Here is a 17,543-nt window from a genome sequence, read left to right on the forward strand (position 1 = left end):
CAACTCCTTCCCTCAAAACGACGCTATAGAGCACTGCACACCAGAACAACTAGACACAAGAACAGTTTTTTCCCAAAAGCCATCACTCTGCTAAACAAATAATTCCCTCAACACTGTTCAACTATTTACAAAGTGTGCACTACTATTACTGTTAATCTTCTCATCACTCCTTATCACCCATTCCCTCCCACTTGACTGTTTCCTAGTATGATTTGATTGTTGATTGTACCCTATGACTATCATTAAGTGTTGTACGTTATGATTCTTGATTCTTAATGAATGTACCCTTTCTTTATGTATACTGAGAGTATTTACACCAAGACAAATTCCTTGTGTCCAATCACACTTGGCCAATAAAGTATTCTATTCTATTCTATTCTATTCTGTATCAAGATAAATACAAAGAAAGACATCATATCAATTATAGGAGATTGGAATGCCAAGTAGAGTAATAAAATAGCATTTACAATAGTAGAAAAATTTGGACTTGGTCTATGAGTTGAACCAGGAGACAAACTAATACACTTCTATCAAAAAAATCTATTTTTTTTACAATAGATACCATTTTCTAAGAATCTAAAAGAATTTCAGACTTAATGAGATAGACCACACCAAATTAAGCAGACTAGTGTATATACTGTATATCAAAACATGGATTTGAACTTCATTTAGCATCTATCCAGTATTTCTGACTGAGTAGAGCTAAATGCTCAGTCAACAAATTCTGGATAGGTGCTAAATGAAGTTCAAATCACAAAACCATGTTTGCAAAATTAAAGAAAACAAAATCTTTTACAAAACTTAAAGAAAGCAAAATAACAGTGCCAGATAACAACCTCAGTAACATTCTATATGGTTATATAGTGATGACAATGTGCCAATTTAATTCATTTGATCGATATAGCAGCTGAAGATAAAAGAAATGGATTATAGATTATTGCTATTCATGATTTTAAAAGATACAATGAAGATATATAAGTAAGCATAATATTATATGATAATTATATGATAAAGATCATATATGATAATTTTGATCCCAAACCTCTGGGATTGCCTAAATTTTAGTGGGGGGGGGGGGGAATATTTGGAGTTTGAAGATATATTGTGAGCATTTTCATGAAATAGTTGCTATATAGATGTGGCCAGATAAAAGACCTAGACCCAGAAGGTGTACAAAGCATTGGGACTGGAAGTTCCAATAATTTATTTTCTAACTATGCCTCTGAAATCTACCTGGAGGTGAGAAGTATTGCTGGAAATACAGGCTATGTATAAGACAGGCCTCTGCCACATGCTACCTGTATGTTTTTTTTTAAATTAAAATTCTTTAAGAGTTCAATAGAGTAGGAACCTTGGATGGTGCCAAGAATATATTAAAAGTTTCATTATTGACCTTGATATCTTGCTTAAATCATATCATTTATAGAAAAGAGTTATGCAGTCATTTAAACAACAATTTTGGGGCGGAAAATCGAATATAAGATTGGATCATCCAGTCTATATGAAATGCTGTGGTGGGGCAGTGGTTTGAATGCAGTATTACAGGCTAATTCTGCTGACTGCCGGAGGTTCAATCCTCACCGGCTCAAGGTTGACTCAGCCTTCCATCCTGATGTCAGTAAAATGAGGGCCCAGATTCTTGGAGGCAATATGCTGACTCTGTAAACCACTTACAGAGTACTGTAAAGCAACATGGGGTGGTATGTAAGGCTAAGTGCTATTGCTATGTGCAATTAAAGTTGTAAATCTTGTAGTCAGTGACTATAAATGGACAGTGGAAAAAGAGGATTTGAAATAGTTGGTAGGTGGTACCAGAAATTTTATACAGTAGCTATACATTATTTAAGCTGTCTGAGAACTACTGAAAATTACTTGTAAGAAAATTGTATCTCTGAAATGAATTAAACATATTGCTGAATAAATCTCTATAGAGATTACATTTTGAAGAGAGTAATGGTGTCTTTCCACTATTTGTTTCACCTATGTGAAAAAGATCAATTCTTTGAAGAATTCCCAATGCAGTTCAATTTGAGATGAATTTAGCAATCCAATTAGTATAGAATCTCTGTATTAATCGTTTAATTAATGGGATCTATATTCCTATGGAACATTTAAAAAAGTGTCCTTATCTGCAGTGCTAATTAGATGTGTAATTTAATGCCTTTAACTGATTTATCAACAGCTCAAGTTGTTTGTAATTTAGGATTTGGGAACATCTCACCACGTACAGAAGGTGGAAAAATATTCTGTATCATCTATGCCTTACTGGGAATCCCTCTCTTTGGTTTTCTGTTGGCCGGAGTTGGAGATCAACTAGGGACCATATTTGGGAAAGGGATCGCCAGAGTAGAAGACACATTTGTTGTGAGTATACATTGCAGTTACCTTGTTCTGAAATATGATTAAGTTCTGTTAACTTTGAAAATGTTTTATTACAGATATTTGATTTTGGTCATGCATTCGTGGTTAAAAGTCTGGCATAAAGTAAACTGTACATAACAGTGCATTGATAAAATATTATTTCTTCTTATAAATGTGCCATAGAATGTTGTATTATCTTTAATTTTAAAATAAATTCAGTGTTGCATGCAAACACATGTTCTCTTTCTTATTCATCTTTGTCCCTGTCCACTTTAATAATAAAAACATTGATGGAAAAAGAGATGAAGCATTTAATTATTCACTGAACAGCCTTTCACCTCTAAATACCCTCTTATGTAGCATCAAGAGTTGTGTGTTCATGTGTCCAAACAGACGTTTAAGCCAACAAGGCTAACAGTATGGGTGCATGTCTGTACAAATGATAATAGTGTGGGTAGAAGGATGTGATTTAGATCAAAAGAAAAAAGAGAGGGCTAGTATTCTCACTAGTCTTGAATTTAATGGAGCTTTTCAACTACTTTTCAAACAAATTGCAGGTCCACATTATATTCATTTGTCTAAACATCTAGTTTGACCTAAAATGCCCCAGTTTGGAAGGGATGAGTCTAGTTAGCTCTTGCCTGGGAGACATTCAGAGAATAATCTAGGCTGTAGGCTGGATGGAAAAATCCGAAAACATATTCAAAAAGCAATGGGAAAATATTTCTGTACTGTGCCAAGAATATAGTAAATATATGGCTGAAGTCCAGGAGTCCTATATTCCAGAAGACAAGCCACGCTTGGAAACTGGCATGTATTTATGATGGGTTTATATGATCACTTTTTGCAGTTGTCTGACAAGCAGACAGGGAACCCAGATTCATGTTATTAACTTAATAACTGAAATGATTCACTTAACAACTATGGCAAGAATGGTGATAAAATGGGGCAAAACTCATTTAACAACTGTCTTGCTTATCAGTGGTTCAGTTATGGTCATAAACCGAGGACTACCTGTACAGTTTTACTCTGTATTTACTCCCAAGTTCTCTTCAGGCAAAATACAAAACAGGAATAGTTACTTGAGCTTCCACATGACTTAGGTCCATTTGAGAGACACAGAGATTTTCCTAGAGCAAACATATGATGATAGAGACCACTTGGTTGTGTGAGCTGTGGTGGCACGATGGTTAGGATGCAGTATCTCAGGCTAACTCTGCCCACAGCCCAGAGTTTGATCCTGGCCGGCCCAAGGTTGACTCAGCCGGCCCCTGGCTGGCCCAAGGTTGACTCAAGGTTGGTAAAATGAGGACTCAGATTGTTGGGGGCAATATACAAATAATACTTATATTATAAACTGCTCAGAAAGTGCTGTAAAGCACTATAGAATGGTATGTAAGTCTAAGTGCTATTACTATTGGTCCTACACCAATTATAATAATATTAACAGATCCTAAAGAGTATGTTATGAAGGTACCTTAAATCCATGAGAAAGAATTTTGTGCTGTGGGCACAATGTGATTCTTTTAATCAGGTAGAGAGTTGATGGGATTTTCCTCAAAATATCTTTTGGTAAATGTTTGCTGTATTTGAAAGGGTGTCCTATTTCTACATTTTGCAGAACCCCTTTCTAGGTGTTCCAACAGGGGCAAGAAACCCCTTTCAGCATTTTTACACGTATTTAATATCCTATTTCAAATTTATGATATTTTCCTAAATAAACTATCAACAGTTCAGTAAAACAAGTAATGGGTGGAAGTTTGTTAGAGATGCAGCCTAGAAGTAAGGAGAATTTTTTCTAAAAGGCAGAACAGTTGTGGGTGCTCCATCATGGACAGTGATTTGACTGGGATGGTATACGGTCATCTGCTTTGAGTAGGGGGTTGGACTAATAGACCTTCCAGCCCTAAGATACCATGTTCTATGTTGTAATGACTTTGAAGGAAATTCTGTTACTGATATTCAGTACAACAATTATCAGTAGAAATAAATTACTTGAATACAAAATATATTGAAATCAGATTAGAGTATCTTATCTAACCAATCCAACACTTGACATCATGAAAATTAATGAACATTTTGTATGGCATATAATTTGGTCTTTTTGTTATATCCTTTTCTTCTTATGAAATTTTATTCCTATTTTTTATTGGGAGGATCCTTCCTTTCTTGAATAACTATATAAAATTTGGTAATAACTGTAGTAGTTTAGCTTCATGCTGTGAATAGCTATTGCAGGTGGAACTATTGAAGAAAGGTAGATTATTCTTGGTATAAACAATTTGTAGTGAAATACATCCAAATAAATATTCATTTAAATGTTTTTTACCTCACCTATCCACCTTACACTGTTTTTTTTTCCTTTTCCTTTTCTACCTACTGTATTGTTTGTTGACATGGTGAATCCCGAACTGTCTATACATGAAAGAGAATGAAAGTAAATTTGAAATTTAGCTTCCTTCTGCTCCCATTTATTCACTGCACATGGTTGTAATTTCATGGATAGTTACTTGGCATTGAATATCATTGATAGCAATTAAATTCTCCTATATAAATATCCATGGGAGCAGACAAATTTCATGATCAATGCTTGTATGAAGACTTACCCATCTATTTCGTTTTTATCATAAGCAATTCCATATATGCTTGGTGGATTTGATAATGATTAAATATCCCTATAGACCCACTGTATATCTGCTATAAATATTTTACAGAGAAATGTTGAAAAAGCTTTTTTTAACATTGTGATTTTGTAGTGGCTTTAATCTATTCTGTTACCCTTTGATTACACAGTTAGAACTGTTTAGCCATCTATTTTGATTTAAAACTTTGCAGACAATGTCACCTGGGTTTTAGTAAAAAGATCTACACATTTTTTAAATGTGAAATAATACGTGAAATAATATTACTTTACTTTACTAATAATGGATTCTTTTTTCCCCTCTTTCTTTCTCTTCTTCTATCCCCTGTGTTTATTCTTTCCCCACATCACAGAAATGGAATGTGAGCCAGACAAAGATCCGCATAATATCAACAATAATATTCATACTGTTTGGCTGCGTTCTGTTTGTTGCTCTTCCGGCAGTCATTTTAAAGCACATAGAAGGCTGGAATACATTAGACGCAATTTATTTTGTAGTTATCACCTTAACAACAATTGGATTTGGTGATTATGTTGCAGGTAATATTTTACCAATTCTATATGGAAAAATAAATCATGTACCTTTATAGTACATAAATGCCTTCAAAGTGTATATTGTTGCAGAAAACACTTTCTCGAAGCCCTGCCATCAATATTGATCTAGCAGTATTTTTTTCCAGTGTGCCAGACTGGTCTCCCTGTTAGAATTAAAGTAAAGACTTTTTGAATGCAACATATTTGCTCCATTCAAAGATTTATTTGTGTCCCAAACCTTAAAAGTTGCTTCAAGTTTACTACATGTTTTACAAAACATTTCCCATGAGAAAGAATACCATTCAATTAATTAATTAACTATCTTTAAAACAGTGAAATAAGGTACAATCAAATTTTTAAGTGCTATTGTATGAGATTGCCTGAATGATGATATAGATCAATATACAAACATTAAAAATGAGTGATGTCTTGAAAAGTTCCTAAATCCTATGAGTTTCCATTGCTCTCATCCCCAAGATCTCTTAGAAGACATTGACTTTCTGAAATTTCACAATATATCATGACACGACATTGAAATTTCATAATAGTTTTTAATTCAATATGCAGATGTTATCTGGGAATTTCATGGGTGTTTGTGTGCACAATCTTGCAGTTTCTGTCTGGAAATTAAGCTAAATTGCTTTCTTGATTCTGTTAAATATTCAGGTGAGAAGAAATTAGGATCTCTGTATAATTTGTGGTTTATAAGATTGTATCACATTTGCAGATTAGTATAACACTCTTGTAAATACCACTGTACATAGATATATCCATACTATGCACAGTATGGATCTATCTACATCGCTTCTTCAGTTTTCCTACTTGCTGTGTTTCAACTGATGATTCTTACCTCCAGAAATTATCTTATTTATGCAGATTTATTTTCATGCTGCCACTAAATATTATATAAGATGGCACATAATCAATTTGCAAAAAAAAATATGTTGCACTATTAGTTTATATCAAGCAAAGAAAGTGTATAAGCTTGACAATCAGGCTCATATTCATGCCTTAACATTAATATATATGGGATAGATCATAAAGGCCAGTGTTTGTATGTATGCATATAGTGTGCTGTTATATTTTATATTATTATTTGCATATAATACATGTTTAGTTTGTAAGATGAAAATAGCATCACTAACATATTTTTCCCCAGCCTGAATGTTTACTTTTTCCTATGTATAAAGCTGTCAGGTATACACTGGATTCCATATCTATTTTTAAAAGTCCAGTGATTCTCATGCATTAATATGTATTATAGGGAAATGGATCTAGTTGGACTTGCTTTAAAACTGGTGTCTTTTTCAGAGCAAGAACATTAATATTTTTGTCTTGTTTTTATGCACTAAAATGTATATCCTGGTTATGTTTATAGTAAGAACAGTATATACCAAAGGCCACTTAACTGAACCTGGAACACCAAGTACGTTAGTACTCTCTATCATTATACATTAATATAATGATTTGTCCCTGCAGCTCTTGCTGTTTTTATAGTTTTCATTACTATAAAGAAAAACACAGTGATTAGTATCGGTTCTGTGCTTCAGCACTATTAATTGTTTTTTCTTTTTCTTTTGCTATGCCTTACCATCTTTTGAAATAGATGGATGGATGGATGGATGGATGGGAGGGAAGGAAGAAAGAAGGAAGGAAATAGAATTTAAGAAGAACAAATTCCTATGTACAGAAGGGGGTAGGACAACCTAAATGGTAGAAGATGGGACTTTGAGACCAACATACTTAGAGGTGGTTTCTTACACCAAGGGAGGTTGTTCCTCCTCTTCCTCATGTCTCCAGGCAGGGCAAACACCCTACCACATGCTTAATTTCTAGGATATTGACAGGGGATCTTTGCTGCTGTATCTTCACCCTTCTAAACCACCTAACAGGTTAATTTCTGTTGCTCATCCAGGATGAGGGAAGAAATGCTCTATCTTAGAAAAGATTAGTTATCATGAACATGACAGAATTACCTAGACAGTACCACCAAGGTCAAAATAATAACTTCCAATACTGTATTTCAAATTCCCAAGTGCCTTAAAAAGAGAAAGGGAGAAAATAGAAACGTTTAGACTTTAAGTCTTCTGTGTAATTAAAAACAACAGCAAAAAAAAAAAAGTACATCTCAGTTTTACTATACTGAAATTTTTAATGTGTGTGTGTGAAAAAAATAAATTATAACTTGAATTGCTGGTTTATATATCCTGTCTTTTCATGGAAGAAAGAAACATTCAATGCAGGAATAAAGAGCGAAAGTGTCAGGCTGGCCCCAGCTAGGTCCCTAGGAAAGAAAGTCCCTCAATTCCATTTGATTGAAGTGATAGGCTCTTTTACTAAGGATTAGTGGTTGCAGCAGAAGCAGGCTAGAACTAATGTTCCCTCACAGAGTTACAGATTTTCCCCTTTTCCCCAGCCCTCCCCCTTGACCAGTTTGTTTTCATCCAATGGTGTGCCATATAACTGTTTGCGGAACCGCTCAAATGTTAAGTCCCACTTGGTGCAGTTCACATTCCTGTCTTAGGCTCTGTGGCCTTGAAGACTAGAACGAGCTGGCTCTCACATCTCTGTTTCTGTCACCACTTCCCCTCTGGCTCATCTTGACCCTCTATATGCTAATTGCTTACTTCCTCTTCCACCCAGCCACTTAGCAAGTTATGGCAGATGACAGAGTACAAGGAAATAGGAATCAGAATTAATTCAGATAAAAAGTTTTATCTACTGTATCTGAAGAAATTCAGGTATCCTTCTGAATTTCAGCCTCTGATTATTCCTAGATGAAAAGAAGTGTGAAGTGGAAATCAATGTTTAATTTAACTGATCTTTGAATCTGATGCCTTGCTAGAAAATAGTACCATCACCTCTAAATATAGGATCAGGTTGCCAAGCAGGTTTTGGCTACTGTTGATAGCAGACTAAATGTTTTGTTTGCATTTCCAAGATTTTATTTGAAAGTCTGATTTATAATGCTTCTGGCTTATTTATTTATTTATTGCAGCATTTATGCCCTGCCAGATTTAAATACATCCATAATTAGTGTCAGTAGATTGCTTCTTAGGTTTAATACATTGGTCCTGATGATCAGATTGCCCACTGGTTGAGGATTGGAGCAGTAGCCTGGAATATTAAGAGGAAGATTTAAGCAATTTCACTCATTTACTGGAATGAATGAAATTGCTTAACTTGTAATAGAAAGTACTATTAAACATGCATGAGAGCTTTTACCTCATGTTGCCATGAAATGCCAAAAATACAGGTACTCATCAACTTATGTCCTTAGTGGAATCTGCCTGTTATGGTTGTCAGTCATGGTGTTTGCAAAGTAGTTCATCATGTGATAGATTCAATCTTATGACCTCTTTCTGCAGTGGTCATTAAGCAAACCTGTTAGCAAAAATGCTATCAGACATTTTTGTTGAAAACTGGAAGTTAACTGGGTTTTGGCAAAAACAAACATGGCCATGTGATTGCAAGACACTGCAAATGGCTGCAAATGAGAGCTGGTTGCTGAGCACCTGAAATGCAATCATATGACTATGGGAGGGTGAGAGTCCATAAGAACTTTGGAACTGGGTTGTGAGTACCCTGTTAGTGGTCCATCATAATTCTGAACAGTCACCAAGCAACTGGTCATAATTTGAAGAGTACCTGCATTTGTGCTTCAATCATTTGAGTTAGTTGCTTTATTATTAGATGACACAGAAGGGAGATGCAGAAACAGGCATCAATCATAAAAGCAATTCAGGGAATAATCATTTTTATGTTTTAGTAATAGTTTGCCAGTGTTACTTAGATAATAAAAGTTTCAGGATGCAAGGAAAGAAAAAAGATAAACAAATTACAATAAAATTAAAACACAGTGGACCTGAATACATTGTGAATTAAACACTAAATTTCTAAAATGCTTAGTGGGTAAAGAGTGAGAATGCTAAAGATAGAGAAAGTAAATGATTATTAAAAGGGAGTCAACCTATTCTCCAAAGCATCTGAAGGCAGGACAAGAAACAGATGGAAACTGATCAAGGGGAGAGAAGCAACCTAGAACTAAGAAAAAATTTCTTGACAGTTAGAACAATTAATCTGTGGAATAATGTGCCTTCAGGAGTTGTGGATACTTTAACTCTGGAAGTTTTAAAGAAGACGTTGGACAACCATTTATCTGAAATGGTATACAGTTTCCTGCCTGAGCAGGGGATTGGACTAAAAGACCTCCAAGGTCCCTTCCAACTCTGTTATTCTGTTATTAAAAAAGAAATAAAAACCTTCCTTCTGCAGAACCTTAAGAATTTCAGAGAGAAAGAGACTGAGCTGCAAGAATAAACGATCTATGTTCAAGGCAGGAACTGAGCTCTCTTTGCCCCTTCTTAGATAATTCTCCTCAATGATGAAAGGACCCAGGTGTTAAGCTCCACCTCTAGGTTGCAGTAATTGGGAAAACCCAGGAAAAAGGGATGGCCACATAGCTGCTCCTTCCAGCAACAGGCTTGAGTTCCCAAGGGCATCACCTTACCACCTCAGTCAACTCAAAGTACTCCTTTCCACACAATCTCACATTCCATTGCCAACGCCCCCCCAAAAATCTCTCTTGTGCAGAACATATCTGGGCTGTGTCACACCATGCATTTCAGCAGCCAGATATTGTAGTCCTACCCCATATGGTCAGAATTGTTGAATACTCTAAGCAATGGGAGCACAGGAAGCCTTGTGTGCTAAAAATATTTATCTCCTGCCTTCATTTTATTTATGCCACGGTCTGTATTGCAGATGGGATTCTTATCTACTGTATTTAAGGAAATTCTACCATAATATATCACAGTAAGCCACCATCCCAGTAGACAGCAGGGTTATACCTAAATATTGTGCCAAATATGATGATAGAAAGCTTAATCACAGCTGGAATATAACTGGTTCCCCTGCTGTGGAAGGACAAGAAGTTTCTGAATTCTTTTCTGTTTTCTGAGCAGCATACAAAATAGCTTTCTATTTATCCAAGGCAATGTTTCTCAACCTGCGCAACTTTAAAATGTGTGGCCTTTGACTTCAAATGCACACATCTTAAAGTGTAGAGAAACACTGATCCAAGGAATGAGGATGATGGCCACGGAATAAGAGAGTTTGAAGAGACTTCAGAAGCCTTCTAGTCACCCCTCTATATTATTTTAGACAGTTGTGCAGTCTCTTCTTTAAAGCCTCCAGTGATGGAGCACCCACAATTTCTGGAGGAAAGTTGTTCCACTGGTTAACTGTTCTCACTGTTAGGAAATTTCCCCTTAGTTGGTTATCTTATTGATTAGTTTCCAGAAGGCAATAGTTGTATTGCATTCTTGTGCTTTGGAAAATAGGTTGCCTCCCTCTTCTTTGTGGCAACCCCTCAAATATTGACCATTGCTATCATGTCATCCCTAGTCTTTCTTTTCACTAGACTAGCCATACCCAATTTCTGCAACCATTCCTCATAAGTTTTAGCCTCCAGGTCACTAATCTTTGTTGCTCTTCTCTGCACTCTTTCCAGAATGTCAATTCTTCTTCTTCAATAATGTTATTCTTCTTCTTCAATATTTTATTAGGATTTTCAATACAGTAAAAGATTAAAAAAATAAGAGAAAAATTAGAAAGAAAAAGATTAAAAATGAGAAAAAAGAAAGTTAAAAAAAGAAAGAAAACACAGAAACACGTCTTCCCCCTTCTTTCTATTGTGTAATTTTCATCTTAACACTTTTTCCTTCATCTTTAACTCTTTTAATCCTCAAATCTATAAATCATAAAATGATGATGATACCATCCTTATGTCCTTTTTCTTGCTTTTATTTCTTAATTGTATCTCTATCCATTGATGATTTAATGATTCATGGAGTTTTATTCACTCTAGTATTTAGTAGAGTGTATTTAATATTTAGATAGGAAAATTATTCATTGCATCCTTCCCTAACTACAGTATTCACATGGTCTTAGAACTAAGAGAAGCAATCAACAGTTAATTGATACAGCTTTTAGTCCCCCGTCCCCCCCCCAAAAAAAGGCATTAAAAACAGTAAAAGCAACATAAAGTACAAGCTGTGGCTTGTATGTCTCTAAAACTAATGGCTCAGTACAATCATTCAGTGTATTTTGTGTCTCTCCTCTCTAAAGCCTCTCTTTCATCGATGGGAATCATCTCCATGAGAAATGAGTCTATTGCCTTTTAGTATAAATGCCTATTGTAAATCTTACTAATTATGTTAACCAGTTTGTTTTGCTAATAACATGCTGGCAGGTCTTTCCCTTCCTTTCTTAAAATTTGAGAGAATTACTGTTAACTTCCAGTGTTTGAGGACTCTTGTCAATACAAGTACATCAATAAAATAAAAATGGAAGGTTTGGAAAAAGGAAGGTTGCTGTGTTCCTATGTTGCTAGTAGAACTGGTGGTTGGAGCTGGGTGATTGGAGGGAGCTGCTAGAAAGTTCACAGATCTCCTTTTATCAGTATCATTAGTTTTTGGCATTGCTGGTTTGTTAGGTGGTTGTTTGAATGAAATTGATGGAGGAAACTGGGTAAGAACATGGATTGTTAGAAGGTTGACTTTCCATGAACATTAAAAATAGAAGGTATGATCATAGGTTGACCCTTGTGATTATAGAAGAATAATTTGGTCAGATCCTTCTGAGTAAGACTTTATCAGTTTAATGGAGAAAGTGTTCAGTTTCAAAGCAGAAGCAGATGCTTCTGAAAAAGAAATGCACATTCATGGAATACCCAATTACTGTTTAACATTATGTTCAAAAACCTATTGATTTAAAAACAAGTTATCTTTACACTGAAATTGTATTAAAGTTCTAAACTGCTTGGAATATAATTCAATCTGTTGATTTAATATTGAGTTGACTTTGGTTTTACCTGTGTTGTTCTATAAAGTTAATAACTTTTAATACATAGTAAAGAAGTATGAATAACTGGTAACAGGTATCCAATACAAACCTATATTTATTTGATTTATTTTTAGGGGGATCAGATATTGAATATTTTGACTTTTACAAACCAATTGTGTGGTTCTGGATTCTAGTGGGTCTTGCATATTTTGCTGCTGTCTTGAGCATGATTGGCGATTGGCTAAGAGTTATATCCAAAAAGACCAAGGAAGAGGTAAGGATCTCCCAAAGAATTTTCAAATATTTTATTAATACCATTACATTTTAATGAGTTTTATCCCTTGCTGTTCTCATAAATAGCCTAGATTGGACATTTTTATTTCATCAGTATTATTTGTATTAGTATTTATTCTTATTATTGATTCAGTGTTTTACCTCACTGCAATCCAACAGACAATGAATGGCTTACCAGTAGAATAAACAAAAATACCAAAATTTAAAAAAATGAAAACCCATAATATCCCAATAAAGAGGACAATGACCCAAATGACTTTGGAAAAGGTTGGATTTTCAACATTTTCTAGAAGGTGTCCAAGGTAAGTATGGACCTTACCACAACCAGAGATTATTCTGGCACTACCACTGAAAAACAATCCAATTGTCTGACCTTCCTCCAATCCCATAAAAGTGAGGAACAATCATCTATTTCTTCTTCCATAATTGTAATCAACTTCTTTAGGAAGATATGGTGCAGTAGGTAATTGAACCCCAAGCCATAAAAAGGTTTATGGGTTAACACCAGCACTTTAAATTTCACTTTGACAGCATCCTCAGAGAAGTCTGAGTTCATGATGTATACCTGGGTACCATCTCAAATAGCTAAATGGCATCTCCCCGTGGCTTTATATAGAAAGAGGGAGAAAACTGATCCCTGAAGTACAATACAAAGGAGGAACCACTAAGTTGATTTCTCCTCCCCTATCACTACTGAATGGAACCATCTACCAATATAGGAGTAGAACTACTACTCCCAATCTCTAAAGACAGTCCATGACGATATCATGATTGATGAGAAGTTGTATAATACCAGGATAGACAAACCAACTCTGTCCAAGTCATGCCCAAAGCCATCAATCTCAGCAACAATGAGGTCCCTCAGTCACTCACTACATCTGCTGCTTTCATCATGCTGACAGTTGCTGCTAGGTTTAGCATCTGTATAAGTATAAATATTTCTCCATAAGTATTTTTTTATCTGTATAAATACCTTGATCACATTTGGAATTCTCTTTGCTGATCAGTGAGCTCTGTCCCCATCAATAGTATTACGTATGCAGAAACAATTTTAAAGATAAAGTCCTTGACCTGTGAAAATCAAAAGCTTTAAAATTCAATCAAGAGAATGGTTTATCAAAATGTATTATGAGTGGCAAAATCATCTTCTCTGCACCATGAGTTCATACCTTTGGATCAGGGAGTTTCACATAGCAAATGAATTCCTCAATATCTTTGGTTACCACTTACTTAGCATATATTGAATAGGAAAATTATCAAAGCTTATGATTTAGGATGAGTTTAAATATCAGAAGCATTTGGATGTTTCATTACCTTGTTTTATTTGCAATCCATATATTTCATTTTGTACTTCATTTTGTAATATTGTGAAGTAAGCCTCAGGAATGGACCTATGAGTTCAACTAAAAGTCAGCTACTAAATTAGATCTAGTTGTAATTCATTTAAGTTATATTTTTTGAAATACTAGCCTGGGTATTTGAGTGAATCTTCTACATTTCTAGATATAGAGACCATGTAATAGACATCAGTAATAGACATCATGTAATAGACATGCATTATAGCTAAATAGTATTACATGTTTTTGAATAAATAGCAAAAATATGTAATTGTACAGATAGAAATAAGTCATTCCAACAATCATGCTATTTCTGTAAAATTCACAGCTTGTTTTAGCACTATTTATTGAGGAACATGTACATATATCAATTGTAAAATCACAGTTGATATTAATCTAACTCATAAATCAGTATTTTGTTTAATTATGAAAGAGATTTCAGTTCCAGATGATAATTATATAGTTAGTGATTGACAGTGATTTCTTCCTTCCTTCCTTCCTTCCTTCCTTCCTTCCTTCCTTCCTTCCTTCCTTCCTTCCTTCCTTCCTTCCTTCCTTCCTTCCTCCCTCCCTCCTCCTTCCTTCCCCCTCCTTCCCTCCCTCCCTCCCTCTCTCTCTCTGTGCAGGTAACTCTTAGACAATAATTGTACTATGCTTGAATTTTACAAGAGAAATGCTCTCCCGAGATACTATTTTTTCAGATGACAGGTTTTGCAGGGTATTTTAAGAAAAACGAAAACATATTTTCAATCTTATAATAAAAATGGTCATCTGACACATACTCCATTTGGATTGCAGTATTGATTTATATGGATCTATATTTCAAAATTGTTCAGAAATTTCAATGGGTCCAGAATATCCTAGCTAAATTATTGACTGATTGCAACAAATATATAACTCCATTCATTGCCTATCTTTCCTTTGCAAAAATCAAAAATGCTGTTATAATTTGTAAAGTTCTATGTGGCTTGAAATTAGGCTATCTAAAATGATATACTTCCTTATCAGATTTGAAGATGTTGAAAGGTCTTTTTATTTTATTATCACCACCATCAAAGAAGCAGAGGCAATGCAAGACAGTGACTTCTCAATTACTTTTTCTAGGCATTGGAACTTTTTGTCAAGAGAGATTAAGCTTTTCTTTTGTCATCCTTCTTGGAGGGAGGGAGAAGTAGGTGTTTTAAATCTAGGATAATCTTTGGAGTAGGGGTTTTGGTGATGGCAAGAGATTATCACGTGTTTTATTGATGGAATTTTTTATTTGTTTTAATGGTGTTCCGTTATTTTGATATCTTTGATTTTTATCATTACAAGCAGTACAGATATAAGTCACTATAATCAGTGAGAATTTTTCAGTTGATTTCATAGAGAGATGAATTTTACAAAAGGGTTGGTTAATTCTATAGGGAAAGAAAAGGGAAGCCAAGAAATATCAAGTGCATCTTGACATCAATATCACTACTTCTTGGCACCTATTTTACTACTAAATCCACCTTCACAAAGATTTGTAATATAGAGTTACAAAAATATTTAAGGGTTGTTAGACTCCAATGGCATCCCTGCTATCTAATTTTAACAATGATCACTTTAATCTGATTCAGGTAAAGGTTTCCTGGTACAGTCATTTCTGACTAGGGTGTGGTGCTCATCTCCATTTCTTAGCCAAGGGAGCCAACATTGTCTAAAGACATTTCTATGGCCTGACTATACACCAAAGGCACACAGAATGCTGTTACCTTACCACCATAGTGATATTAATTTACCTACTTGCATTTTCATGCTTATGAACTGCTAAGTGGGCAGGACCTAGGACAAGTAACGGAAACTCACCCCGTTGCCTGACACTTGAGTCTCAAACCCAAGCTGTCAGCATCAGCAAAATCAACTAGCGTCAAATTCATGTATAAGGGGGAGGGAGGTTGGATTTGAACACGAGTTTCTCCAAAGCTAATCTGCTAGTAACTACTGCAACTCATTACATATGACTTGTTGTCATGACTAACTAGTGCAACATGGTGTATCATAAAACAATAATTTGGAACCAAGGTATCTCAAATAATCTACCTTATTGAATGTGCCCAAAATCTGGAACCCATGTCTCCCTAGGGAATAAAATTTGGGAAAGTTGTGACTGCTTCAGTGCTACTAGCTCCTGCTGGATTGCTGGGCTGCTGCTGTGGTCACGTGATCTTTTTTGCCCACCCATGTTCATAACAGAACAGACTACTGGTTATCTGGTTATTTGGAAAACGTTTGCTGCTTGCTTGGAGTAGGCTTGAAAGGGGAAAAACTTTGTAAGATCTTTGCTGGAATACAAAAAAAAAAATGGTGAAAGGCAAAATAAACTTTTAATTGCCTTTAAATTGTCTATGAAATGGCTTATTTAAAAATAAAAAAATCAAACGAACTATTCCAGAAGAATAGATTGTTATAAAGAATAGCTATGATCTATAGATACATATTTTTCTTTTTTATGATATGAAATTGTTATTATAGTTTTCTGATATTCTATATCAGGGGTCGCCAACCTTTTGGACCTCAGGGACCACAAATAATTTAAAATCTCCCGGACCACTAATATGCATTTGACTGATGGTAGCTTGCTGATGTTGGTGGGAAAGTCAGTCCCATATTCCAGAGCTGCCATAGTCACAGGACTAGCCCCTTGGTCATCCCAGAGCAGCTGCTCCTCTACCCGGTTGCACTGGCCTGCCATGGACTGGAAGAGCTGCTCTGGGATGACCAAAGGGCCAGTCTTGTGACTGCTGCAGCTCTGGAATATGGGACCGACTTTCCCACCCAATGTCAGCAAGCCATCCTGGGGCGGATTTCCCTCCCCCACCATTGGTCTTACCTTCCAGTTCCAGCTCACATGGCTCTACTCAAGGTTTGTGCTTGGCCGAAGGGTGGGGGCCAGCAGGTTGGCAGGCCATGTGGGTGGTGCAGCCTTGTGTTCCCTAGCAGCCTGGATTAATTCCTTTGCGGGGGGACATTTCTCTGCAGATCACCAACATTTTCTCACAGACCACCAATGGTCCCAGCCCACCGGTTGGCAACTCCTGTTCTATATCACAGGAATACATTTGTTTATGGGGATAGCTGAGGGATACAGGTAGACATTCTGCCTGGAGTCATCCATGTGATTTAGGCTCCAAAAGCATAATGAGCGTCAATCATTATAAAACTTCATACTCATTTAAATTGATTATAAACCATAGAGCTTTCTAAATTTGGTTCCTCGGGTATTCACCCTCACTTAAGTGCATTGGGGACAGGGAGTTGGAGAAAATAAAGACCAGAAACTTATTAAAGGTGACTAAGAATATTATATTTTCAACTTGAAGAAATTCCTCTACAAAACAAGAGTGGAACAACTTTGTTAGCCAAGTATCCAGTTGGCACAAGAACCCTGCTTTCTAGTGACTCCATCTGAGTCATCTGTTTTTGAAATAGAAGCACACTCAGCAGTCCCCAAGATATTGAAAAAAATATTCTGGAAAGTAAAGGCAGCACACACTCTATTCTAGTCT

At 35.6% G+C, this 17,543-nt stretch overlaps 1 protein-coding gene across 2 annotated transcripts in view; it reads left to right on the top strand.

The window, feature by feature from the left end:
- KCNK2 (potassium two pore domain channel subfamily K member 2) overlaps positions 1–17,543 on the top strand; it is a 77,857-nt gene that overhangs the window by 50,281 nt on the left and 10,033 nt on the right. The window contains exons 4-6 of one of the 2 annotated variants that reach the window (XM_087933426.1): positions 2,183–2,364; positions 5,356–5,542; positions 12,517–12,656. In XM_087933426.1, the coding sequence (XP_087789552.1) occupies positions 2,183–2,364; positions 5,356–5,542; positions 12,517–12,656 (509 nt within the window). The remainder of the gene's footprint in view (positions 1–2,182; positions 2,365–5,355; positions 5,543–12,516; positions 12,657–17,543) is intronic. The other variant, XM_087933430.1, reaches the window with a different exon arrangement.

This window comes from Pseudonaja textilis, chromosome 1 (genome assembly GCF_049901715.1).
Source record: "Pseudonaja textilis isolate UNSWEBS1 chromosome 1, rPseTex1.2, whole genome shotgun sequence".
Classification (NCBI taxonomy): Eukaryota; Metazoa; Chordata; class Lepidosauria; order Squamata; family Elapidae; genus Pseudonaja; species Pseudonaja textilis.